At 35.5% G+C, this 25755-nt stretch overlaps 3 protein-coding genes across 8 annotated transcripts in view; 2 read left to right on the top strand and 1 right to left on the bottom strand.

Annotated features, from left to right (window-relative positions):
* Positions 1–1038: 1038 nt before the first annotated feature.
* LOC127987198 (carcinoembryonic antigen-related cell adhesion molecule 3-like) lies at positions 1039–13733 on the top strand. Its single transcript, XM_052589453.1, has 7 exons — positions 1039–1218; positions 7348–7674; positions 8359–8694; positions 9085–9423; positions 11145–11279; positions 11395–11423; positions 11992–13733. The coding sequence occupies exons 1-7, from the start codon at positions 1179–1181 to the stop codon at positions 12037–12039; spliced, it is 1254 nt and encodes a 417-aa protein (XP_052445413.1). The 5' UTR covers positions 1039–1178; the 3' UTR covers positions 12040–13733.
* A 1172-nt stretch (positions 13734–14905) lies between these two features.
* On the bottom strand, positions 14906–16389 carry LOC127988103 (natural killer cell receptor 2B4). The gene is made up of 3 exons (XM_052590645.1): positions 16083–16389; positions 15887–16003; positions 14906–14913 (listed from the first exon to the last, which is right to left on the bottom strand). Exons 1-3 carry the CDS (start codon positions 16387–16389, stop codon positions 14906–14908), a joined length of 432 nt encoding a protein of 143 aa, XP_052446605.1.
* Positions 16390–22036: 5647 nt separating this feature from the next.
* LOC127987205 (uncharacterized) overlaps positions 22037–25755 on the top strand; it is a 48021-nt gene continuing 44302 nt past the window's right edge. Inside the window, exons 1-4 of one of the 6 annotated variants that reach the window (XR_008161101.1) lie at positions 22037–22366; positions 24228–24545; positions 24916–25257; positions 25557–25646. Coding sequence is in view for 4 of the 6 variants with exons in the window: in XM_052589476.1 (XP_052445436.1) it covers positions 22240–22366; positions 24228–24545; positions 24916–25257 (787 nt within the window). In the remaining 2 variants the exon portion in view is untranslated. Of the gene's footprint in view, positions 22367–23697; positions 23848–24015; positions 24546–24915; positions 25258–25556; positions 25647–25755 lie in introns of those variants that run through there. The other 5 variants (XM_052589476.1, XM_052589468.1, XM_052589469.1 and 2 more) reach the window with 5 other exon arrangements.

The following is a 25755-nucleotide window of genomic DNA, read 5'->3' as shown; positions in this document are numbered from 1 at the left end:
TGTCACTTCGAATGGCAGTGTTTTGAAATGGCAGACATGTGACTTTATGTCAGATTGTTGTGTCTTATGCAGCTAACTGTGTTCAGTGCATTTAAAAAGTGCCATTTTGAAATACAAAATGTGTGCAAAGCAGAAAATGTGTTTAGACTTTTGGAGACTTGAGAAGAACTTTTGCTCTCTGTGTGTCAGTTTAAATAATTGTGCTGTGCATGTCATTTTAGTGTGTTAGCAATTGGGGAAAAAATGTAAAACTGCTTTACAGTGAAATAAAGTACTGAATCAGTCCATAAAAAATGTGTAATAACAGCCAAAGACAGGTCAGAGCTCCATTATACTAGTTTTATTATTTAGCAGTAAGAATTAACTGGATCGTCATTAGCAACTTTGAATATCAGCACACTCTTCTGTCTATTTCACATCCCTGTCACACTGTCAAGCTCTCACTTGTTTAATTCAAAAACAACCGTTATCATCTTGTGCCTCAGTTTATTGACTGCATTTATTGTAAAATGAAACTGAAGGACGTCTGTATTAACAGTAGGCCTTTGCAATATTGTTGAAGCATTTAACCTTAACCGAAAATTCAAGAGTTTCCCCTTGAAACGGGCCCCAGGATTGTGGCACTGGGGAAATTATGTTACATAAATCCCTTTTCATAGCGGAAAAGACTCACAATAGCGCCATCTGCTGCGGATAGTCAAACTGTGGAGTCCCATTACTGTCTGTCAGAGACGTGTGGGACGTTTTTCACACACTTTCTTTCTTTCTTTTTTTTTTTTTCTCTCTCTTTTTTTCTTCTTTTTTTGATATAGGCCTGCATACTCTAATTTGTGTTTTATAGCAAATATTACGGCAAAGGAGTCACGGTAATTTTAGGTTACATCTTTTCTTGTGACTAATTAATCCGTCCATACATTTTATTCTCTGTTTGAAAGTCGTAGAAACGTAATCGTCGATTTTTTTATTGGGGAAAATAACGCAAAAATTATTGTTGTTAAGCAGGAAAAAAAGGAAAATAGTAACTTCCGCTTCTGTTCTGAGAGCTCCGGACCGGAAAGCCAAACGGCTGTGTTGTGACTTTCGACATCTGATGGTAATTTCGGTTTAATGGAGGCATTTGAACAAATACTTTTATTTCCTCTTACATTGAAATGGTATTTTAAAGAGGCATCGGTAAAATGAATTACTTTTGGATAACAGTAATTTTGCACGTGACTGGTAAGACGTTTTATTTATATTTTGTTTCGCTTGTGGCTCGAAATATTTTTACGCTTGACAATCCCGTCAAAAAAAAAAGTAATAATCATTAGTCTAATAAGTTACTAAGAAGTGAAGATGACACATTGTTTTGGGTTTAGAGACGTTTTAAGCGCTCCTTTATGTCAGAACTAGGCTAAATTATGACTTACGCACGGCTATTAGCCATTAGCCATAGCGTCCCTGTTTACAAACTAAGGGGGAAAAACACATTCAGTGTTTTATAGTTAACGTTACTAGCCCCTTTTGTTTCAGTAGCAGTGTAAAATCCATGTTTACGTGATTGTTTGGCCTGTTTATGACAACTAAGATTGTTTAAATAAGTTTTATACATATTGTCTTGAACATGACATCATTTTAATATGTTAGATTTGAATTCGACAAGGTTTGAGTAGCTCTGGTGTTGTGCAGTGTGTGGAGGAGCCACAAATGCTCCCCAAATCACAACTTGTTGAACTGATTATATGACTAAGCACTTATTATGGTCCAGACTTTTACTTTCAGTATTGGTCTTTGTTTTGCCATGGCTTTGGAATCGGAGGGAAGTTACATTTGAATTATTATTTGTGTTGAGGTATATGGACTGATGACAGCATACAACTGAGAGCCATATATGTGTTGATTTACAGATTAACATTATTCAATCTTATATTAAAATATGTCATACTAATGTTGTTTTATTTCTCTCCTTTTTATTGACAGACTGTGAGAGAGAACAACTGCTGAGGCAGCAATTGTTGCACATTTATTCACGCATTTGACATTTATTACTAAAAATTTTAGCACACTTCTATTATTTTGTTATATTAGTGATTTTATTAAGATTCTATAATAATTTTAATAAGTTTGTGGATTTAAGAATATTTAAATATTAGTTTTTATTATTAATAGTAAATCCCCTTTGTTTGCCAAAAAAGTTTGCTTAATTTTCAGTAATTAAAAGATAAATTAAATTAATGTTTCATGCCTTGATTTGATAACAATAAAAAATTTAATACGCACAGAATTTTTGAGGGGAAAAAATCATTAGGCTTCTTTAAGAAAAAATAAATAAATTAAGTTGTTTTATGCATTCAAATAATTAGACATGTTAAAAAAATTTTGGTAACAATAAAACATATGGTGAGGGAAAAAAAAATTGATAGGGCCCTAAACATGTAATCTTTGTTAAACTTTTATTAAATGGATGTGAAAAAGTTTCATGATTTTAATTTATTAGACTTGCTTTATGATTAATAAACTCCAATTTAACTATTAAAAAGGAGTGGAGAAAATTTTAAATGGAAAAAACTGAATCCAATTTGGAAATAAATAAAATTGAATTTAGAAAAAAAATAAACAGATTTCATAGGGCAATATTAGAGTGTGGTAATTTCAACATTTACTATTATTATTATTATTAATATTACTTTTATTATTACTACTACAGTACTACTAGTATGGTTCACTCCTTCTTTTTTAAATAAAGCACTATTTTAGTTTTTGTTCAATATCCATTTGAAAAACTATTGGTTAATTAATCAGTATCGACCAGTGTGGTCCAAACTAGCCACCGGTATCGGCAAAATTCAATATTGGTCGACCTCTAGTTTACACACACATGGAATTTGACTTGACGACAGGAGATTCCAGTGTTGCACTTTATTTTACAGTACGTGTACAAACGTACTTATAGTGTACTTACAGTGTATTTATCTAAGAAAGTTCTGGTAACACAAGGTAACTACATGGGGTAGGGTTAGGTTTAGGGGTAGGTTCAGGGTTAGTACCTAGTTATTACATAGTTATTGTAATTACTGTAAAGAGTACATAGTATGTACATTAGGAACAGGAGTGTAAAATACAGTGCTACCGCTTCCAGTGTAGAAGAAAGTACAACATAGTCCTAGGAATAACACAGTAGGGATGGAATATAACACTAATATAAAAATGTAAAATAAATAATATTAAAAAAGCCAAGCTTTTACCTAGGGCTGGGCGATATATCTAACGATATGATCATGCGCATCTAATCAGTAAAGCTGCTTCCGTGATCATCGCTAAAATCGCCATCACCTGCTTATAATTGGAGTGGCGTTTAATAGACAGCAGAGGTGGGACTTTCAAGTCACAAGCAAGTCTTCAAGTCATATTCAAGTCCTCAAAGGGTTAAAGCTAAAGAGATAATTAAGTGACTAATTAAATGATGATTGTGCATTAGTGATGAACTTCTGCTGTTAACAATCAACATCACTGAAGTAAAGAGAAACACAAGAACTACAACTGCATTTAGCCACAGCCTTAAACTGAAAGAAAAAAAAAAAAAAAAAACACTGTGTCACCATAATTGTGGTCAAGGTTTGCTTTAGGTAGTCTCTTGACCCTTTTACTAATTCAAAGCAATTTGATTCAAAACAATTTCAATATTGTTTTCGCAACAAACATGTGTGCATTGCTGAATCAAACCTTGTAGTGACAGATGATCTTATGCTTTTTCTGCTTTTATCTCATGTTGACTTGGACATCATGAGATAGTCTTCTTTGGATTGTTGACTGACTTTCAGCTTTTACCAGAGTTGGGACTTTCAAGTCACAAGCAAGTCTTCAAGTCATATCCCAAGTCCTCAAAGGGTTAAAGTTAATGAGATAATTAAGTGACTAATTAAATGATGATTGTGCATTAATGATGAACACCTGCTGTTCTTGAGAATTACAGAGGATCAGATGTTGATGTTTTATTGGTTAAAGTGATGCAACCATAATGGAGATCAGCGTGTGCTTTAGTGGGGATCTTGACCCTTGACTGTCATGTTAGATCTCTTTATGTAGCATTGCATGAGGTGCTGTAAAGCAGAGAGAAGAAAATTAATCTGTATGTGATAGGTGGTCAGATTACAATCAAATTAACATTAGCTCTATTTAAATTAAGCATAATCAACCCAGTAAAACTACACTATGGAAAGAAAAATTAAGTGAATTTTAAATCTACTAAGTGTATACAAAATTTGAAAAACTGTACTCTGTAGACACACACAGACATCAAGAACCAGCATATGACTCTCAACAGTGGTGACAATCAACAAAATGTTGCATGCTGGGTAAAACCTTAGTAAAATCTCCCGTCATGCACTGCAGTATGAAAAATTGTCACCACTGTTGAGGATCGTGTGATAAGTGTGTTTGTCTAAAAACCTGAACTGATTGTCTCCTTTTGTGTCTTTCAACATTTAGACTTTTTTTTTTTACTTCAGTTCAGTAATATCTGAGTGTCAGTCTACTATCCAAAGATAAACACCATTTCATGATGTTCAGTCATCATGAGTTATAAGCAGAAAAAACATAAGATCATCTGTTACTGCAAGGTTCGACTCAGCAATGCATACATGTTTGTTGCGAAAACAATATTGCAATTGTTTTGAATCAAATTGGTTTGAATTAGTAAAAGGGTCAAGACACTACTTAAAGCAAACCTTGACCACAATTATGGTGACATAGTGTTTTTTTTTTTCAGTTGAAGGCTGTGGCTAAATTCAGTTGTAGTTCTTGTTTCTCTCTTTACTTCAGTGATGTTGATTGTTAACAGCAGATGTTCATCACTAATGCACAATCATCATTTAATTAGTCACTTAATTATCTCTTTAGCTTTAACCCTTTGAGGACTTGAATATAACTTGAAGACTTGCTTGTGACTTGAAAGTCCCACCTCTGATAGACAGAGCCGTAGATCGCTGACAAGCCACGCCATATCGCGTTCATATCGAAGGCGATTCATCTGCGATAATGAACGCGATATGGCGTGGCTTGTCAGCGATCTACGGCTCTGTCTATTAAATGCCACTTCAATTATAAGCAGGTGATGGCGATTTTAGCGGTGATCACAGAAGCAGCTTTACTGATTAGATGCGCATGATCATATCGCTCGATATATCGCCCAGCCCTACTTTTACCTCAGTCTTTTTTTTCGGTCTTGTTTTTGGTTTACAATGTATTGATGGAAGAAACAAACCTCTTCAAAGCTTAGAATCAAGTGAACCAATTGTTTCAGAAAATGATTCACTGTTTGGAAGCGCTCAAAACAGCGCTGTAGGCGTCATGCAAAACTGTGTATGACCAAAACATGTATAAAACAGCTTTACAAACCCATTGCAAATCTTGTATATTAAATGCAATTAGGATAATAAAATACAATTAGATATGAATTATTTGTATAATGTGTTTTTAATTATTATTATTCATTTGCAGTACTTATTTTCTTTGTTTTATAGAGAGCTTGTTTAAACAGGCCAGTAAGAGACTATTAACTATTATTTACAAAAATGTCTCATTAAAAATATTTACAAATGTATGAAACTGATCCGAGATCATGTAGAAACCAGACACGGGTTCAGTGGTTCACCACTGAAACCGCTGAAATTTCGAAAAGTTTTGAAACAGCTGTGATTTAACAAAGCCTTTTGGGTTTCATATGTTTACACCATGAACATGTTCCAAAAGCACGTTTGATATGTTTCATATATTTCACATGTGATTGCATGTGAAGTTAAGGTTTTTTTTTTCTTCTTTGGTAAGGGTTATGATGGTAACTTTTATTTTTGTTTGTTATATTTTTCCACTTGTATAATTGTTTGTGTCTTGTGCTATATAAATAAAGGTGACTTGACTATCTTTCTGTCTTTCCTTGCCAGAGATTTGTGCTGGTGGAGCCTGTTCATCTAGTCTTCCACCTGGTCTTGTTCTTGTCAAGTCTTTCTGTCTGGTCCTGCCCTGTTTGCATCTGGTCTTGTCCTTGTCTCTCCTCTCTACCTGGTCCATCTCTTCTTCTCTCCCTCTGGAGTTTGCAGTAGTTTCCCTCTTCTAACTGGACTTTAACTTGGACCTGGCACTTTTATGTTTATGTTATTTCCTCATTCAATAAAGTGTCCATTCCAATCTGCTTCTGGGTCCTCTCTCTCATTCAGACTCTGACAGAGTAAGTCATTTAACATAACAGATGTGTGTTGAAGACAAAACTGAATTTACAAAACATTCGTCTTCAAGGAAATATAAATGTTAGCAGCACTGGGGAAAGTTACCTTTTAAAGTAATGCATTACGATATTGCATAACTTATTTGAAAAAGTAACTCAGAGATTTCATAATTTTAAAAGTAATGCATTACTTTACTAGTTACAGTAAAAAAGTAATCTGATTACTGAAATCACGTTATTCCCAACACTGGATGTAAATATCCTTTTTTTTTTTTTTTTTTGAGGGGCAGTGCTAATAAGAAAACTGATCTTTAAACACAATAAGAAAAACTTCACGTTAGCAGCATGTTTAAGTGATTTAACACCAGAGCTCTCAATGCATCATTTTTCTTTCTGTAGGATCAGCAGATGTTTGCAGATTGTGTAAGATTTGTTTATGGGTCCCTTAATGTGAAAAGAACTAGGGCTGCATGATGTCTCAAAATAAAATGATTGCAGACTGCAATTGAATTAAATAAACGAGTTTTAGTAAGTGCATACATCACTTTGCCAGCAATCCATCAAGAATTAAGCATTAGACCTGGTTTAAAATTTTAAAATATACTAATTAAGATTAAAATATATTTAAGGAAACGTAACAGTTTTTTCCTATTCCACTATGTTGAATTCCCTCAACTTAGACGAGTTGATTCGTACCTGTGCCGTCTCGCTGTAGTGTCCAGCGCAACTATGTTAGCATTTATCTTGGCACCATTCATTCCTTAGGATCCAAACAGGGTTGAATTTAGAAGCCACCAAACACTTCCATGTTTTCCCTATTTAAAGACGGTAGCATGAGTATTTACACGAGTATGTATGGGAACACAAAATAAAAAGAGCATTTCAACCTCGGCGCAGTAATATCATCACTCCTGAAAACTTAGGTTATACATTTTTATCATCAGTGAGTGTGATCTCTGGGAATTGAACCCATTACCTTTTGTACTGCTAATGCAATGCTCTACCACTGAGCCACTGGTTTGACTGTTACATTATGAATCCAGTTCTCTACTCACATTTTTTATGATCTCTTGAAATTATTTTTTATAATATAATGTATAATATAATCTTATGTAACTTATACTAACTATTACTGTCTTCTCCAGGTGTGTCTGGTGTTTATACAGATGGAGTGTCAGTGTCAGTGAATGAGGGAGAATCAGTCACTCTATACACTGATGTTACAACAGTCCAACAGGAAAAGATTTCCTGGTATTTTAATGACATTAAACTTGCTGAAATCACTGGAGGTCAGAGTAAGATCTGTACAGATGTTCAGTGTGATGGGAGATTCAGAAACAGACTGATACTGGATCGTAAAAATGGATCTCTGACCATCAAAGACCCCAGACACACAGACTCTGGAGTCTATAAACTAAAGATCACAAAAAACAGCAGAGACCTTGAAAAGATCTTCATTGTTACTGTTCACGGTGAGTCATTGTTTTTAAAATCAAGTAAATCACACTATTTCACAAAGAGTCTGACAGCAGCCAGTGCTCCACACAAAGATCTGATCTCACCATCATCAGTCTGTCTGGATAACATGAAGAAACAGAACAAACTGAGACAGACTCAATCCAGAAGAACTGTGGCAACATCTCCAAGATGATTCAAGAGGTCTACCCGCAAAGCTCCCTGAAAAACTAAGTGCAAGTGCACAGAAGGCAAAAACTGCTTTAAACGCAAAGGATGCTCACAACAAATGTTGATTTAAATTCGTTAATAGAAGTTAATTGATAAAGAAAATCTATGTATGACATTAGTTTTGACAGCATCTTCATTTTACAGCATTTTTACAGAAGTGGCTAAACTTTAAACATTTAACGTTTGTTCTGTTTCTTTGTGTTATTCCAGACAGACTGATGATGATCAGATCAGATCTCTTTAAAGCTGTTGTCAGACTCCTTGTGCAAACACAAATCTCACTGGATTATTAGAATTAATGAATGTTGCATAGTGTACTCTCTCATGGGACAGAGACTAACAATAACAATCATTTTATCTATTCCTTTTTTTGGGGGGGGGGGGGGGGGGACATATACTTTCAAAGTGAAGCATTTGAAATTTTTTGGCAATTTTGTTTGGCTTATAATAACTGTTCATTCATTCTTCAGGTTTTTTCAGTACTGATACAGAAGGAGAGTCAGCAATAGTGATGGAGAGAGATTCAGTCACTCTACGCACTAATGTTAAAACCGACCAAAAAGAAAAGATTAGATGGTATTATTATGACACTCGCATCGCTCAGATCACTGGAGATCTCAGTAAGACCTGTACAGATGTTGAGTGTAATGAAGGTAATGAGAGATTCAGAGACAGACTGAAGCTGGATCATCAGACTGGATCTCTGACCATCACAAACACCAGAGAAGTGGACTCAGGAGTTTATCGTCTACGTATCATCAGCAGTGACACCATCACTGAAAAGATCTTCATTGTTGCTGTATATGGTAAGTCATTATGTGTAAAAACAAGTCATGTACTTTCAAATTTAGTGATTTGTTTTTGCTGTGACATTGTGGGTGTCTCTTTATGTGTATATTAGTTCATAATACGTAATTTTGTCAAAAACAATTACTTTTGAAGTGGAATTGTAGATTTAAATCTATGGATGTTTCATTGTGATTTAAAACATTGCTTTCAATTGGTTATTTATTAATTTTTATCTTTTAGTCATATTCTGATGAAGATGAAAGTTCTATTTTGTCTGTTTAAATGCATCAGGTAATCAGGTTTCTTTTTAGTTCATCGGGAATCCAAAGTGCAAAGGATTTGATAAAAAATTACGAAGTGTTTTCCCCTCAGAAGAGTCCTTCAGCAGCTGTTGGTTTGTGTTTCAGATGTTTCTGCAGCAGAACGAGATGAAATGAAGAGAAAGTCAGTGAAGAAGGGAGAATCTGTCACTTTAGATCCTGGTGAAATTAAAAACCTGAATGATTCGATGACGTGGTATTTCAATGACACTCTCATCGCTGAAATCACTGGAGATCCCAATAAAACCTGTAAAGATGGTCAGTGTGAAGACCCTGATGGACGATTCAGAGACAGACTGCATCTGGATCATCAGACTGGATCTCTGACCATCACAAACACCACAATCACAGACTCTGGAGATTATAGACTACAGATGAACCGCAGCAGAATCAGTATCATAAGGAGTTTCAGTGTTACTGTCACTGGTGAGTATGATTAGTCACTCCACACACATTACTTTGCAGTTTTAGAAAACAGTTTGACGTATGTAAATCAACCCAGTGAAAGATTTCATTGTGGGCTGTTAGAAAGAGTTAGTTTTGGTTCAGTTTTAAAATATAACTGAGATGATCTCTTATCACCTTCACATGCTTATCACATTGAGTATTACATTATGAATTTTACAAGTCTGTTGTTAGTAATGACAGAAATGCATAATATTAGTCAGTTGTCCTGCACAGCAAAATCCCCAGTGTTAATTTAACACTCTGAGTGTGGATTATATAAACACTGAAGCAGTGTTAAAAGTAACACTGAAGCAGAGTTGAAGTTAATGAGATAATTAAGAAGTTAATTGAGTTATGACTGACCATTATTGAAGACACCTGATGTTAACAAGCAGAATCACCAAACGAGAAAATCACAATTTGTGTGTCACCATTATAGTGGTCAGTGTTTGCTTTAGCTGGGATCTTGGCTTGTAACTTTTTACTTTTAAAGTTTGTTTGTCAAACCAAGAGCAAAAATCATCGCGTGTTGATGATTATGTTTTAATGTAATTGTTGCTTGACCTTAATCACTGAACTCTTTTACAGTCTCTTCTTATGGATCATTATTGATTGTAACAGCTTTGATTACACAACGAAAGAGTCTGTATTTTCTATACATTTTGTAGGCATCTCTTGTGATTCTGTGATTCAGATTTTTTTTTTTTATTAAAGCGTTTTAATTTTAGGCACACACAAATAACAAGAATCAGCGTATGAATCTCAAAAACGGTGACAAACAACATATTCAGATAAACAGATCTACTCTGAACATCACAAAACTAGATACTAAAAATTCACATAAAAACAGCAAAAATAAAATATAGTTAGAATAAAAAGTTAAAAAGACAGATCAGCTCATAATTTATTCATGCCGCAATGCATGATGGGAGCCATGGATGAGTTTTTATTGGCTACAACATGCTTTTTTGATGGTCACTGTTGTTGTGATGCTCACGCTGATTCTTGATGTCTGTGTGTCTAAACTAAAGAACTCTTTCTTAGAACTAAGTTTTAAAAACATGTCATATTATGGCAAAAATGCTGGATCACTTTTTTATCCATCTTATTTATGTACACAGTAAAGAAACCTGAACTCAGGCATTCAGGTCAATCCATGACAATTAGTCCAAACCACAAGCAAGACCATAAGATTGCCTCTGCTGTGGTCTGTCTGTATGGTATAACTCAGTTACCACAGCCACACAAAATCTAAAGTTAATAACTGAAGGGTCAAAGTACCAACTAAAGCAAACATTGACCACTATAATGGTGACACACAAATTGTGATTTTTCTCGGTTGGTGATTCTGCTTGTTAACATCAGGTGTCTTCAATAATGCTCAATCATAACTCAATTAAATTCTTAATTATCTCATTAACTTCAACTCTGCTTCAGTGTTACTTTTAACACTGCTTCAGTGTTTATATAATCCACACTCAGAGTGTTAAATTAACACTGCAGATTTTGCTGTGTGTAAATGCTGCTGTCTCTTGTTGCTGTTTTATCTGCTGTTCCTCAAAAAGCCACCAGATTTATGAAATAAATCAATATCATACTGGTGACCTAGATAGACGAGTAAATATCAGTCAAAGGCATTGCTAAAGTTGATTATTAGTCAGTCTCTAGAAATAATGATTGTGTGTCTTTATCTGTTCCAGATTCAAGAGTGTCTTCAGCTGCTAAAGGAGGAGTATTTGCTGTGGTTGTTGTTGTTGTTGTTCTGTTGTTTACTGCTGCAGCAGTTGCTGCTGGGATTTACTATCGCCACAGGAGATCTACACAAGGACTAAATGGCAAGCATTACATACAGCTGATTTGACAAGATTAGATTTGTTCCAATTAATACTATAATACTATAGTACTAAGCAAGTACTATATGCTTAATGTAATTTGTTGTTGTTGAAACAGGCATGTTCAGGCTGCACAGTAACAATGAGGTGAGATACTAAATGTCTTTCTGTCTGCAAAAAACCCCTGAATTTGCGTATTGATTTCTGTGAGATCTAAAAAAATTACAGTCATAAGTCTGTCTGAGATTTCTCTCTCTGTGTGTGGGTAGTTTCATTCAGAAATTATTACGTAGAAATACCAATTTAAAAAAAAAACCATACTGTTACTTAAAAGAATATAGTGGAATTCTCTTTTAAATGTGTATGTCATACCATGTTATTGTATTAGTCATTTTTGGGTCTCTAGATTAATTTATGATGTGATCAGCCATGATTAAAAGCTTTAGACAACCAGACTGCTTAATTTCCAATGGATTCTACATTTTGTAAATATTATGAAATGCACTTGTTTCTGTTTCATAAAAAGATCTTATCTGCAAGCAAGTCGTGTACAGTAATATGTTAATGTTCATTCTACCTCTAACCAGAAGATATTTTTGTTTTTGTTTCTTTTATCTGTTTATTATCTATAATTTGTGATTGTTACCTGCTACCTCCACTAGGTTTTTTTTTGTGACTGTGGCTGAATAAAATCTGATCATTTGTTTTCTTGCAGGGGAATGGTGCACTACACTCAGAATGGGGTTTAACTGATGACTGCTGATAATGGGACATCACAGTAGCATTAGTTCATATTTGGGCGACTTGAAATGTAAGAGGAGCAGAAAAAGAAAAGATTGAACTGTGAGCATTTACAGATAAGAGGTTCTACTCCAGACCAGTTCTGATGTTTGATGGTTTGTTTTAAATGTTTTATATTTTATATATGTATAATATTACTGTAATAATATTAAAAACTCCATAATCACTGGGAAGAAGGAGACGGGAACAGGCGCACAATCAAAATGAAACTTTAATAATCATAATGGCGCTCATGGGGACCTGCGGGAACCTGGGGGTAGGACAGACGAGGCGAGAGAAAAGGAGATGGAAGGAGAGAGGGGAGAGAGGAAAAATAAAAAATCCGGTTCCCAGACGCACTGCTGCTCGGCCCTCCACCAGCTGGGTGATCTCCTCCGTGGTGCCTGGCGGTGGCACTGGACGGCCCTCGGCGACGGCTCCTCTGGTTTTGGGCAGCCGGCAGGAGTCCCCCGTTCCCTGCTCCTCGCCATTCAGGCGGATGGCAGCAGGCTCCGGCTCTCTGGCGAACGGCGCCGACTCCTCCGCTCCCTCACGGACGGCAGCCGCCCCTCCATCGTGGGCGGCCGGCAGGGAGCTCGCCCGTCCCCGGCAACTCGCTCCAGCCCACCGCCTCGAGCGTCCATGGCGGCCCACAGGGATCTTCAGCAGCGCGTCCCTCCTTCTCCCGGGTTTCGGCACCACTGTAATAATAAAATCTCCATACTCATCGGGAAGAAGGAGGCGGGAACCGGCACACAATCAATTGAAACTTTAATAATCCAAAATAAACATAAAACAGCGCACCAGCCCCTCACGGACGACTTGTGCGCATAAATAAAAAGCAAAACATAAAATAATGGCCCAGGCCTGGTCCTCTCTCCTCCTTCACTATAGTCGCTCCCGTTTTATATCCTTCCATCTCCTACGTGGGACTCGATACTGGCGGTGGGGCGCAGGTGCAGCTCACCTCCAATCACTACACCTGGCCTCACTCCTCGTTCCCACGTCTCTCTGCCCCGCCCCACTCGTCACAATTACATTATTCCTTCTGTTTTGTTTCCAAAAATGTGTATAATTTTTTTTCTACCAAGCTTATGCATGCACTTTCTTTCAGTTCTGTTGCCTTAAGGTAAAGTTCACTACTTTATTACTTTACATTATCTGTCCATTATAGAAATTTCGATTAGAAAATTAAAATTTGTGTTGTTAATATAGAGGTTTGTTTTGTCAGTCTCCTTCAGTTATGTTTAAAAAACCATGAAATATGTCTGTTGCATTTGTTCATTTTTGTATTTTCTTTTGTTGTATGTTTGTGTTTGAATGTTATGATATAATCACTGTGTGATTGAAATAATCACCTTCTCTCGAATCTTCTACATGCTCAGTCTGAGTCTATCACCTCATTCCAGGACAGAAATAATATGTTTGACACCTGTTATGAACATCATCTGTTTTTTCTGAACAATGGTAGACCTAATTGTGCAACCGTCTATTATTTCTCAGGTTTGTCCTGTTTGATGTGGATCATGAGATCTGTTCCCAGAGATTTTGTATTTTTTTATTATCCAAGGAAAACAACATGTATTCCATTTTTTAACAACTGTTTTGTACTGGAGATTAATGTGAATGTTTGTTTGCACATATGACACATGCTATTAAATATACTCTACTAACTGAGTTTGTAGTTGAAATCTGTGTTTGTCATTGAATAGAAACACATATTATAGAAAAACACATTAAACTGTCACCATTAACATTTCAGGATTCAACCTCTGACACAAGCAACAACTTAATCAGTTTAATCCTAGCAATATGAACACAGGTGTATTAATATTGAGTGAGGGTGAAGGCTGGAAAGGTGAATTCTTGGTAATGGCACTAGATGGTGCTCTACTAGGGTACACACGCTTGTCTTGTACTCTTTTAATGGTTTAGTTCACCCAACGATGAATCTTCTGTCATTATTTGCTCGGCCTCACGTTGTTCCAAATCTCTAAGACATTTGTACGTCTTCTGAACACAAATTATATATTTTTTTATGAAATCCAAGAGCTTTCTGACACTGCATTGACAGCGACACAACTGACACATTCAAGACCAAGAAAGGCAGTAAGGACATCATTAAAATAGTCCATGTTACAACAGTGGTTCATCTGTAATGTTATAAAACCTCACAAGAATGCTTTTTTTTGTGCTAAGGAAACAAAAATAACAACGTTATTCAACAATTTCTTCTCATCAAATCATATATATAAAATTCTAAGTGCATTGTTCATTTGTTTTACTGTACTATAAGTTGGGAAATGATCAAAACTTATTGGGGACATCCCACACACCTCGTGAAGCTCCTTTTTCTAAAGCAGAAGTCAAATGGTTTCGTATGAGCCAGAATGGAAAAAACAAAGAAAAACCATCGAACCACAGGCCACTGACAACTCGAACACACTCCCACACTGACTCACGTTAACATCTAGCAGATACAAGCTCATGCAGAACCTGTTTGTCCAACAGATAAACCACATCTCTGTACAGATGTGAATCAATGAGACCACAGCAGGCTCTCCACTGCTTTTGGTGAGCATTCTGCCTCTACGTTTAGCAGTTTGTTTTAAATGATATTAACATACACTGTGTCTTTAAAAAAGTCTTTTTACTACAAAACAAATACTTTGGAGGAGATTTCACAAATCCATCTTTAATTACATTGCTTCAGAATGATCCTGCTGTTAATCCTAAACTCTGAAACCGAGGTTGTTGAAGGAGATTTAAGAGTTCTTGTACTTGGAGAAGGATTTAAGTTTGATCATCTTCTCATGGCAATCGGTGCATACTCAACATGATCTTCCTTTTTAACATTCTGTGGAAAACACACATACAAGAAGAGATGAGTGAGATGTATAAGACTGAACAAAGTGTGACAGAGATACAAAAAAAAGCTTTGCTGTTCTAAAGCAGGTTTGAGTGATTTTTAACAATGCATTTGCTTTTGGACGATCATGCAAACCTGAAGAAACGTGCATTGTGACTTTCATTTCATGAGGGCTTCAGTTTCCTGTGAGACTTTTTCTTCTAAAAATAAACATACACTGTTCACCGCTCAAAACAAACAGGTTCCGTCCACTTAAATATCTAAAATGCAACACAATGTTTTTGTATTGGCACTACGTGAAGCATGTTGTTTATAACTAACTGGACAGTGTATCTGTAAAAACAGTGGTAAGTGTAAAAATAAAATAAAAGGCAACAACAAAAATCAAATTCTGACTCAATTTATGAATAATTATGAATAAATTCTCTTACTGATTTCTGTGCTCTTCTGTGGAATGTGGGGTCAGCGTAAGTGATCTCTTCTTCACAAGTCTGGACTGTTTTAGTAAGAGCAACACCAACAGATGCATTAAAACAACTAAACTCAATCTTAGCTGGATTCATTTCTTCAGAACTTACAGTATGTGGTGTTGATATTAAGGCTGTCAAAATTAAATCAGTAATGTATGCAATTAAATATTTAGAAGTGCAACTTTTTAAAAACGCATTAACAACTTTAATTTTAACTGTTCCACACACACACACACACACACACACATTGTGTTTTGTTGCAGTCAAAGTAGTGAAGAATCTTTTTTTTTTTTTTGTATTACTGAGATGAGTAAAGAGTAGTGTTCATTGTCACATATATATAGACATTTATGAGTTCCAGCTACAGAAATTGCAAAAAAGCACATTAGTTGATGGAATAATTGGCATTTAAATTGTGATTATGCTAATTATCAATACATATCTATTAGCTTTTGTTATAATAATTTTTAAAAGCAGTAGGTAACACTTGCCTTCTTGGTCTCTTTTCCTGTGTCTTCTGAAGATGAAGAAGAACCCGACTGCAGCAAACATCAACAGAGATCCAGCCGCAGCAGAAACAGAGACCAACACTATCAGAGACACAGAGTCTGTAACAATAATCATTCATGTCAGTGTAATCTACAACAGAAGACAGAGATCAACTCAGGGAATAAACTGCAGACATACCTTCACATGTGTGACAGAGTTGTGTGATGTCCAGATGTGTGGTCTGGTTTGTGATGGGATTGTTGATCACACAGCTGTAGCTGTTTTTCTCCTGATATTCCACCTCCAGAGGTAGAGAGAGACTGATGCTGAGATCAGACACACTGATGCTGGACAATAAACTGTTTCCTTTGTACCAGGAGAGAGTCACATGACTCACATTCACCACTGAACACAACAATGAACAATTCTGCTGTGATGAAGATGATGATGATGAAGATGATGAGTCTCTGGTAATGTTTGGTGTGGGCAGACGAGCTGTAAACATGAGAATACACAGAAATCTAAATAAAGCAACCCAATTATTTTCAGTTCTGAGTGCACAGCTAGTGTTTAGTGTGTCATTTGATTATGTAAATCTAAAATAAGAATATGAGAAGATCAGGACAAACAGTGGTTCTACTCACCGAAGACAGAAACACTAAATGTTTTTGATGAATATTTCTCTCCATCTGTCTCTACTTTATAGAGTCCAGTGTGTTGAGTTGTGATGTTTGTGATGGTCAGAGATTCAGTCTGTCTCTGAATCTCTCATCAGGAACATAACATTTAGAGAAGATTTTAGCTACAAGATCCATTTTTGGTCCAAAATACCAGATTATGTCTTCATGTTTATATTGTTCAGTAAGATCAGTGTTTAGAGTGACAGAATCTCCTTCCATCACTGACACTGACTCTCCAAACACACCTGAAGAACATGAAGAGGTTTTATTACAGATTAAGTTTGTTCTATAAAGCCTGAAAACAGCATGTGAACTGAAGGAACATCACAACAGCTGCAGAGAGACAAGTTAAAATGTCATGTGAACCAATCATTTGGTATTTACTTTGTTTTAAAATTATCTGGAGCTAACTGAAAAATTATGCAATTGAAGAGTTCAGATGCAGAAGCCTCTACATGCCATCTGAAATATTCATCTAAAATTAGGATTTTTATCAAGCTCCTATGCTTAGGTTGAGTCATTTTACTTTAATGGCAATGTGCAGGTCCTTTGCCAGACTATTAAAGTGAAATAACTGAATATAAATATAGGAGCCTGATAAAAATCCTAATTTCAGATGAAAATTTCAGATAGCATTTAGAGGCTTTTGCATCTGAAGTGTTCAATTGCATAATTTACTGAAAACAAAAACATGATATCTTCAGGGTGAAAAGAAGACAAGGAGTAAATATAAAAAGCCCGGTATTTAAAAGCAGTACTTAAAGTTATGTGTTTCTGAGCCTCCATGCAGAACACACCCATTTACATTCACTGAAGAAATTTCCACCTTTTTTAAAGTACTTTTATGACCTGCTGAAATTGTTAAAAAAAGTTAGTAGAAAAAAAAGTTAGTAGAGCTCACAAAAATTACTCATCTGATGCAGAGAGCAGCAAAAGAAGAAAATCAATTCTGAAATGAATAGTAATGAAACAATGGAAATTATTTTATAACTTACCAATCGTACTCCGCCAGCAGAAACAGAACAAAACGAACATGTGAGACATTTCAGTTGTTCAGTGTCTGAACAAATAAAAGTATTCACCAAAACCCTCAAGCTACAGTATAAGTGCATCCACCCACGACTGAGTTTGACCCTCCTAGTTCTTACGCTGGATTTGCATATTGTATATTGTTATAGTTCTTCTGGCCCTTATTAAGACTGTTTTTAATTTCATTTTAACTGTATTTAATGCATGGAATTAATGTATTTTTTATCAGTTAAACATTCACATATTTGTAAAAGATAGTTCTCAGACTGTTAAATGTCTAAAAGTAGAAGAATAATGTTGAGTATTAGATTAACTATATTTCATAGAAGAAGAAAAAATGAGCCTAACTTGTAATTATAAAATGGTTGTATATATTTATTACATTTTCGATTGCTGCGCGTGGAACCAATGTTAAAAGAGTAACAGCTTCACAGAGGTTCAGCTTCTGAGTCAAACTGAAAACTGCTGCGGTTGGCTTGTTGTTGGACAAACATCTTGTAGATGAGAGAGTTTATTCACTGCATCTGCGTTTAGTTTATAGGTGAAGAGTCTCTTCCTGTCCTGCAATTACAAGCATTTTAAGACCTTTTAATCTAACAATTACTTGATTCACTTTTAGAGAAACAATAGCTACAGAATGATCGTAAGAATGACTTAGGATTTAGAATTTGTTTAAAATTTAGAATTTAACTGATTTAGAAGATGTTTTTTTTTTTGTTTTTTTTAATGTTACTGTATGTGGTTCGCTTAATAAAGGTATAACAGTTCCCTTTGTGTGCACACAGTATTTAATTATATTACCCAACAATATTTTTCCCCACCCACATTTTATTGTAAAATAATCGAATACTAGCTGTATAATGAGAGGTGTTGTTGAGTAACTCTCATCTGTTGTAAGTAAAGGATGGTGTGAAATTTCCACCCACTGAGCAACTCAGCATAAAAAAAAAAAAAAAAAAACCTCAGTGGGCTTCAACACTTTCATTCCACTGTTTACTGTTTTTATGTTATAGCTATAGCATTGATGATTTTACAGAATGAGTAACATTAGAGTCCTATAGCTGTAAAATAAATGAATCTTCCAGCTTTTAAAATGGCTAATATTCACGAGAAGGGTCTAAGTGAGGGTCTAAAAGCACTGTATGCTGTAATTAAAGTATGTTTGATGTTTATTCAAGATCATCCGTGAGAAATGCAGTCATCTTACATATACCTCAGATCATCACAGTCGCCTTCACATGCAGTCACAATTTTCACACTGTGTCTAATGTAAGAACAGAAAATAAAAACAGTGCATAAAGTAGTTATATCTTTAAAAGTTTTGACCAAAGTAGAAAAATACTTTGTTAGTCAAAAACATAAGTAAAGCCGATTATAATTTGATCTTTAGTATTAATAACCATCTGAGTTTATCTTTATAGATTCAGGTCTTCCTTTAAGGCCTATAGCAGGAGTGTTGCCCTGCATACAGCTGATAACAAGATGGAAAATATTTCAACGCTATGGAGAGAGAGATATGAACATGTTTTTGTTTCATTATGTGTGGGAAATGTGAGGCCCTGGTCAAAGAGCATGGACCTCTCCAGGCCAGCAGACAAATACATAGTAATAGTATAAATACATCTGAATACTAAAAACATTTAAATAAAAAAAAAAAAATAATAATAATAATTCAATTACAAGTTGCCTTTATTTAGGTCTCGGCTACCTGTAAGTCAAATTTTTTTATGCCATTGGTATATTTGACAGCATACAGGCAAGTTGTCCCAAATATACCATCTGATCCATTTAACCCTTTGAGCGGTACGGTCCCACATACGGGATTTTTATTTCCATGCCCCTGAGAGTACAGTCCCAGAACATTTGGTAACGTCACATAACTGTCAAATTCAAACTGTGCTTTTGAATAATAAATGATCTCTGCCCCGTAACATACATGTATCTGCTGGGCTAAAGCAACTCCCTGCAGACTGTCCTCAGCTGTGTCTTATATTTTATATTTACATTTCTCACACATAATGAAACAAAAACGTGTTTATCTCTCTCTAATATATATGACAGTACTAGCTTTCCTATTGCCTGACTACATATTGTTATCAAACGTGTTTATATCTGTACGCTAACACTGGTCTCTCACAAGACCTCTGCCTTGTTCTCCTCACAGCTCACACAACTCAATTTGTCTCCTCTGACCAGTGTTGTCTAATCCTGGCCTGTGCCTGCTCTCTTGCCCACATAGCAGGCTCATAATTATTATCTGTGGTCCATCATAAATAAACCTTTAAAATGTTCTCAGCATCAGAAATGTCTTTGTGATTCATTGTTTCCATGTTTGATTTTTTGATTTTGTTAACTCTTATTCTGATGTTCTGTTCTCTGAATCTACAGAATACTTGAAATCAGGAAACCACCAAGTGTTAAGAAGCAGCACACATCACACTATGGACTGCTCTCCCTTTCATTACATCAGTTCCAGTTTTGCAGGTTTTCAGATGTGGAAGTAAAATTATCTCACAAAAACATCTCCAGAAGCCTTAATAGCTTACTTTAAAGAAAATCTACATTATTTTTCTATACATGGACTCACTGGGGTCTCTAAGCTGGAATATGAACTTTTAAATTTGTGCCAAGCTTTCAGCCTTGACTTTCCATTCAACAAACATCCTCATCTAGTTTACCTGAGTAAAGTTCACATGGTCTGAAATATCCAAGAGTGATTTAAGAGAACCACTGATGTGTCGCAGATGCTAGGAAAATATTAAGCAGCCTATAGCAGGAAATAAAAGTGAACCCAGGGCTAGAATTGAGGGGGATGGCATCCCCCTGGTGGAAAAAGAATGAAATGAAAATAGATGTCAAATTGTGTTGGATACTGGCTCACACAGAGATCACAGGAAATTAAATGCCAGATAATGTTCTGTTCTCTGAAATCAGTTGGCAAAAAAGGCAACAATATTGAGATTGAGGTTCCATTAGGAAGAGGAGAAATTAAATCAATTATTAAATTAAATATTCAAAATGAGTGGCAGAAGAAATGGGATCTAGCAAAGGAAGACTTCATTATAAAAATAGTTAATTTTGGAAGATGTAGGAAAAGAAGAGGTGATTTGAACAAGATTACAGTTTGAACACACAACTAAATGCATGCTGATTGTAGGGTAATGTAATCAGCTGAACATGTGATAATATTCAAATGTAGGAAATATAATACAGAGTGAATCAAAATGATATAAAACTTAAATGGTAATAATAAGTTAAAATATATACATTTTAGGGAAGAAATTAAGTGGGAAATAATGAAAGTGCACTAATGAAATATAGCCTATGGGCTAGACAAATGAATTTGACAGGGAGTTATAATAATTAAACACAAAGACAGATGGGAACACACGAGCTGGATTTCTGACATGGGAGCTGAACACACAACAGCTAGAAATAATGAGCTCATGAGTCAAGTCAGGTATGTTTGATTATGGAGACACACAAATTGTGCAGAGATGGGGGCACCCAGGAGCAGGGTTGAGAAACACTATCCTATGTAATAAACATCAGTGCATTTAACATGTTATACAGCCCATTTCACGTATGGCCAAACCTGATCTATAATTAGTCCACTGCACTGGGAACCTACTAAAACCAGAAGATGTGGTAAAAAATCAGCTAAATGAAAGCGTTAAAGGCCACTAAGGGTTTTTTTTTTTTTTGCACAGTGGGTGGAAATTTTACAAAATCATTTACTTGTAAAAGTTTGCTAATAACATCTCTCATACAGCTGTTCAAGTATTTTACAGCAAATGTGGAGGGAATCCAAATTGTTTGGTGTAATGTATTTGTGTGCACATAAAGGGAAATATTTTATCTTTATTAAGTTAACTTTAAACATGTAGTAGGCCTATTTGGACCAATCAGACACACAGCTATTTGTTATATTTAATAAATAATATATATAATGCCAACATAACCAAAGTGTCTATGGACCCTTCCCTCGAAATGTAACTATCACCTCATAAAAGGCAGAACAGGTCTCTGGTTCCATAGCTGCTAAAGCCACACAATCTGGCGGTCTGTTACACAGTTTTTGTTTGAGCATCTGTAACTCGCTGAACTTTTATAATGATGAACATTGTGAAATGTGAAGCAAGATAACCCTGGATTCTGTTTACCTGGAGTTCAGAATAAAACCATCAAATGTGGGTCAAATTTGGACTAACCCAACTTTTGGGTTAAAAATTTTATGTACAAATATAACACAACAGTTGTGTAAGTCCATAATTGACCTAAAGTTGGGTTGAAATAACCCAGCATTATTTTACTGTACTGTAGCCAAGTATAGGTCTCTGCAGTCATATGGTGATAAACGCCCACTTTTGCTCTGCAGAGACCTAAGTCTCTCTGTAGCCCTGCTTCAAGTCGAACGCACCCCTTTACCCAGTTAACACGTGACGACTACTGCTTTTTCCATACTATAACAGGGAAGTATGCCATTTCGGACGCAGCCACTTTTCAGTTAGGCAAGGCGAAGGCGAAGCAAACACGGCGCTAGTTTCCTTTTGTTTTTTGTCGATGGCTAGGCGTCGAACATCAATCACATCGCTAGAAAAATGACACAAGCTGTTTTCTATTGATGTTTTCCACGGTTTCTGCAAATGGGAGTTCACTTCCACTTGGAAGAGAAAAGTAAAAAAAAAATTCCGCTCAGTCCAGACTTCTTTTCGAAACCGTGGTGGGACATTATGTTTGGTGTTATTCTCACGTTTGTTTTGCTTTTGCAATGTAAGCGATTTTTAATTATAAAAATCAGTTATTTTATTATCAGTTCTTTTATTCGCCATTTCTCGATGGGGAAACAAACAGCTTTTTCTAGTGGCGTCGCTAATAAAAAATCTCCCTTAACCCGTTTAATCACGGTTTTTTTTTTCAGACATGAAAAAAAAATATGCAGATGATGTGTCATAATTAACCCTTTGAAATGATCAACAATTATTTAATTTTATTTTATCTTTTTTTTTAAGTGTTTCAAAAAAAAAGTGTTTTATGATCGTGACCGGTGGGATAATGTGTTTCTGCAGTCATAAAGTGTGTATATTTCCATCATTATTCAGAAGTATGGCTTGAGCTATCACTGTTAATGTCCAGATTTATATGAGCACTCAGTCTGATTTCACTTCTTCCTCTTTTACTCTTTCTGCCTGTTTGCTGGAAATTAATGCATGGGTGAAACACAACTTTCTGAAACTAAATAGTTTTTAAATCTGACATTTTATTAATTGGCTCTAATGTTAATAAGTTCAGTCATTTTTAACAATACCCAAATCCTGCTCAGATCTGGGATATGGGTGTGATTTTTGATGTTTTACTACATTTACTAAAGTTAGGCTACTTTCTTTCTAGGCCTGATGCTGAGAGGCTTATTCATGCCTTCATCACATCAAAGCTTGATTGCAGTTGTGTTAAGAGACTACAATATATTCAAAACTCAGCTGCGTGGATTTTGACTTCTACATCCTCACACGATCACATTACCCCAGTAATATATCTAAGCTCACTGTTATCCCACCGTTCACTATTGTGACCATCAACTCATTCAATAACACACACTCAACAAAAGTGAATATATGTGAATTCAACTATTTTAATACTAGACACCTTAAAGATAATGTGGACCATAAGATCTTTGTCATATCTTTGTTAACATACTTTACTAGACTTTTGTTTTGGAGCTGTGATGCAGTCTTCATCTTCTCGTGGTGCAAACAGGAAATAAACTACTCTTGTTAAGTGACATTTTGCACTAATCATGTGAAACTGCACATATTTAATTGAGACCCTTATGTTTATTGTTTTCCCATATTTGCAGGAAATGCACTTAAACATCAGTCAAAGATTTTTAGTGCTTTATAAATGAAAACCTTCTTTACGGTGGGATTGAATGGGTTCATATTTAAGATTAACATTAGAGAAATAAGAAGAGTAATAATATTTTGTTTTGAATGCTAAGTATATAGTCTGTACAGTTTCAAGTAATATTTTATTTAACTTCGTTACACATTTTGATTTGGGAAAAATAGTCCCAAACGTAGGTGTGACAGGGTTTGACAAACATAAAAACAGCCTCGGTCGTGGCTCTCTAAAATAGATCTGAATGTTCTTTCACACAGATTGATAGTAATACATAAATATGTCTGAAAAAAAACATTAAAATCTAATTCAGTATATCTCAGAAATAGTCTTTATTGTTGATATGAACGGGTGAGGTCTGCAAAATGCCTGCAAAATCAAAGATGCTGATATCTTTAATACTTGGACTGACAGAATGTATTTTATCTTATTTTGAATTAATAAATGAAATGGTATTGAGTCATAATATAGTTATAAATAACATTGTTATTTTCCTATTTCTTTAAATGAATATCATCAGTGGTCTATGAACATCGGCAAGTCAAGTCTGTTTATCTGAAGAGTGAATGTGATTCAGTGATGTTCTTCTGCTGTTTGTTTGCATGCGTTACATTATAAATCCAGACATATTTCTCCCAATCTTTATGATCTGTAGATAAACATTTTCACAGCACTTTCCTGTTGTATAATTTTGTCCCAGACATGATTTATAATTATTTGCTCGTTTCTTCTTCAGGTTCATCTGGTGTTGATTCAGAGAAAGTGTCAGTGATGGAGGGAGATTCAGTCACGCTAAACACTGGCATCAAAATAAATCAAGACAGAATGAGGTGGTTTTTTAATAATGATCGTATCGCTCAGATCAGTGGAGATCAGAGTAAGATCTGTGAAGATGCTAAGTGTCCTGAGAGATTCAGAGACAGACTGAAGCTGGATCATCAGACTGGATCTCTGACCATCACAGACATCACAAACACAGACTCTGGAGAATATCAACTAAAGATCATCAACACCGGCAGCGTCAGTGACAAGATCTTCAGTGTTTCGTTTCATAGTGAGTCATTTCACATTTAAAAGCAGGCAATGTATGTTTCAAATCAATTGTGTTTATTATAGCGGTGACACCTAACAGCTTAGAAACAAAAACTGTGAATGAATTATGTGAGGGATATCAACAGTTAGGTGTGTATTGCACAGTTTTAATGTACAATGTAGAGGAAAATAACCACTTGATGTGCAACTAGTCATGGATCATCAGTGGTCACTTGTCAACACTGGCAACTTAAAACATGTTTACAGCACAGTATTTGACCGAAACTGAAAAAGGCGGTTCTTTTCTTCAGTTAAATAAAACTCACACTCTCTCGTGTAGTTTGTTGTTTTCAGCAAAATGTTCCTCCATCATCTGTTGGTTTGTGTTTCAGATGTTCCTGCCGTTGATCAAGAAGAAATAAAGACAGTGAAGGAGGGAGAATCTGTCACTTTAGATCCTGGTGTCATGAACAACACAAATGTTTTGATCATGTGGCTTTTTAATGACGTCCTCATCGCTGAAATCAATGGAGAACCCAATAAGACCTGCACAGATGTTCAGTGTGATAAAGGTAATGAGAGATTCAGAGACAGACTGAAGGTTAATCAGACTGGATCTCTGACCATCACAAACACTAGAACCACAGACTCTGGAGAATATAAACTACAGATCATCAGCAGCAGCAGCAGCTTCAGTATTAGGAGGAGCAGGAGTTTCAGTCTTACTGTCACTGGTGAGTGTCATTCAGTGCAAATTAAATCAAATGCCTTTCAGTGAGGACTGTTTTGAGTAACATTTCAATAAATTTTATTAACCTGCACAATGCACTAAATGCACAATGGAAAAAAGTTTCCTGTAATCATTGATATTTCCTGTTGAGTGCTTTGATATTGTTTTAGTTCCTGTAACTCAGAAACCAACATTTGTCAATTAAATCCATACCACACAACTGATGAACAAAGCAAAAAGGTGTAAATATCAGACAGAAACATCAAGTTAAACTGATACGACTGTCTCTCTTTATCATTTCAGGTTCAGGTCCGTCTCTTGTAGCAGGAATATGTGCTGCTCTAGTTATTCTGCTCGTGGCTGCAGCTGCTGGTGTAAAGTACTATCTTAAAGGTATTTCATACGGCTGATTGAAAAAGATTAACTAATAGAGCCATTGTGTGTGCAAGATGTGAAAATATGTATTTTCATTGTATGTCGTCTTTCTGTGTATCTGAGTTTG

Source organism: Carassius gibelio, chromosome B22 (assembly GCF_023724105.1).
Source record: "Carassius gibelio isolate Cgi1373 ecotype wild population from Czech Republic chromosome B22, carGib1.2-hapl.c, whole genome shotgun sequence".
In the NCBI taxonomy this organism is placed as follows: Eukaryota; Metazoa; Chordata; class Actinopteri; order Cypriniformes; family Cyprinidae; genus Carassius; species Carassius gibelio.
This window is presented reverse-complemented; position numbering and strand designations above follow the sequence as displayed.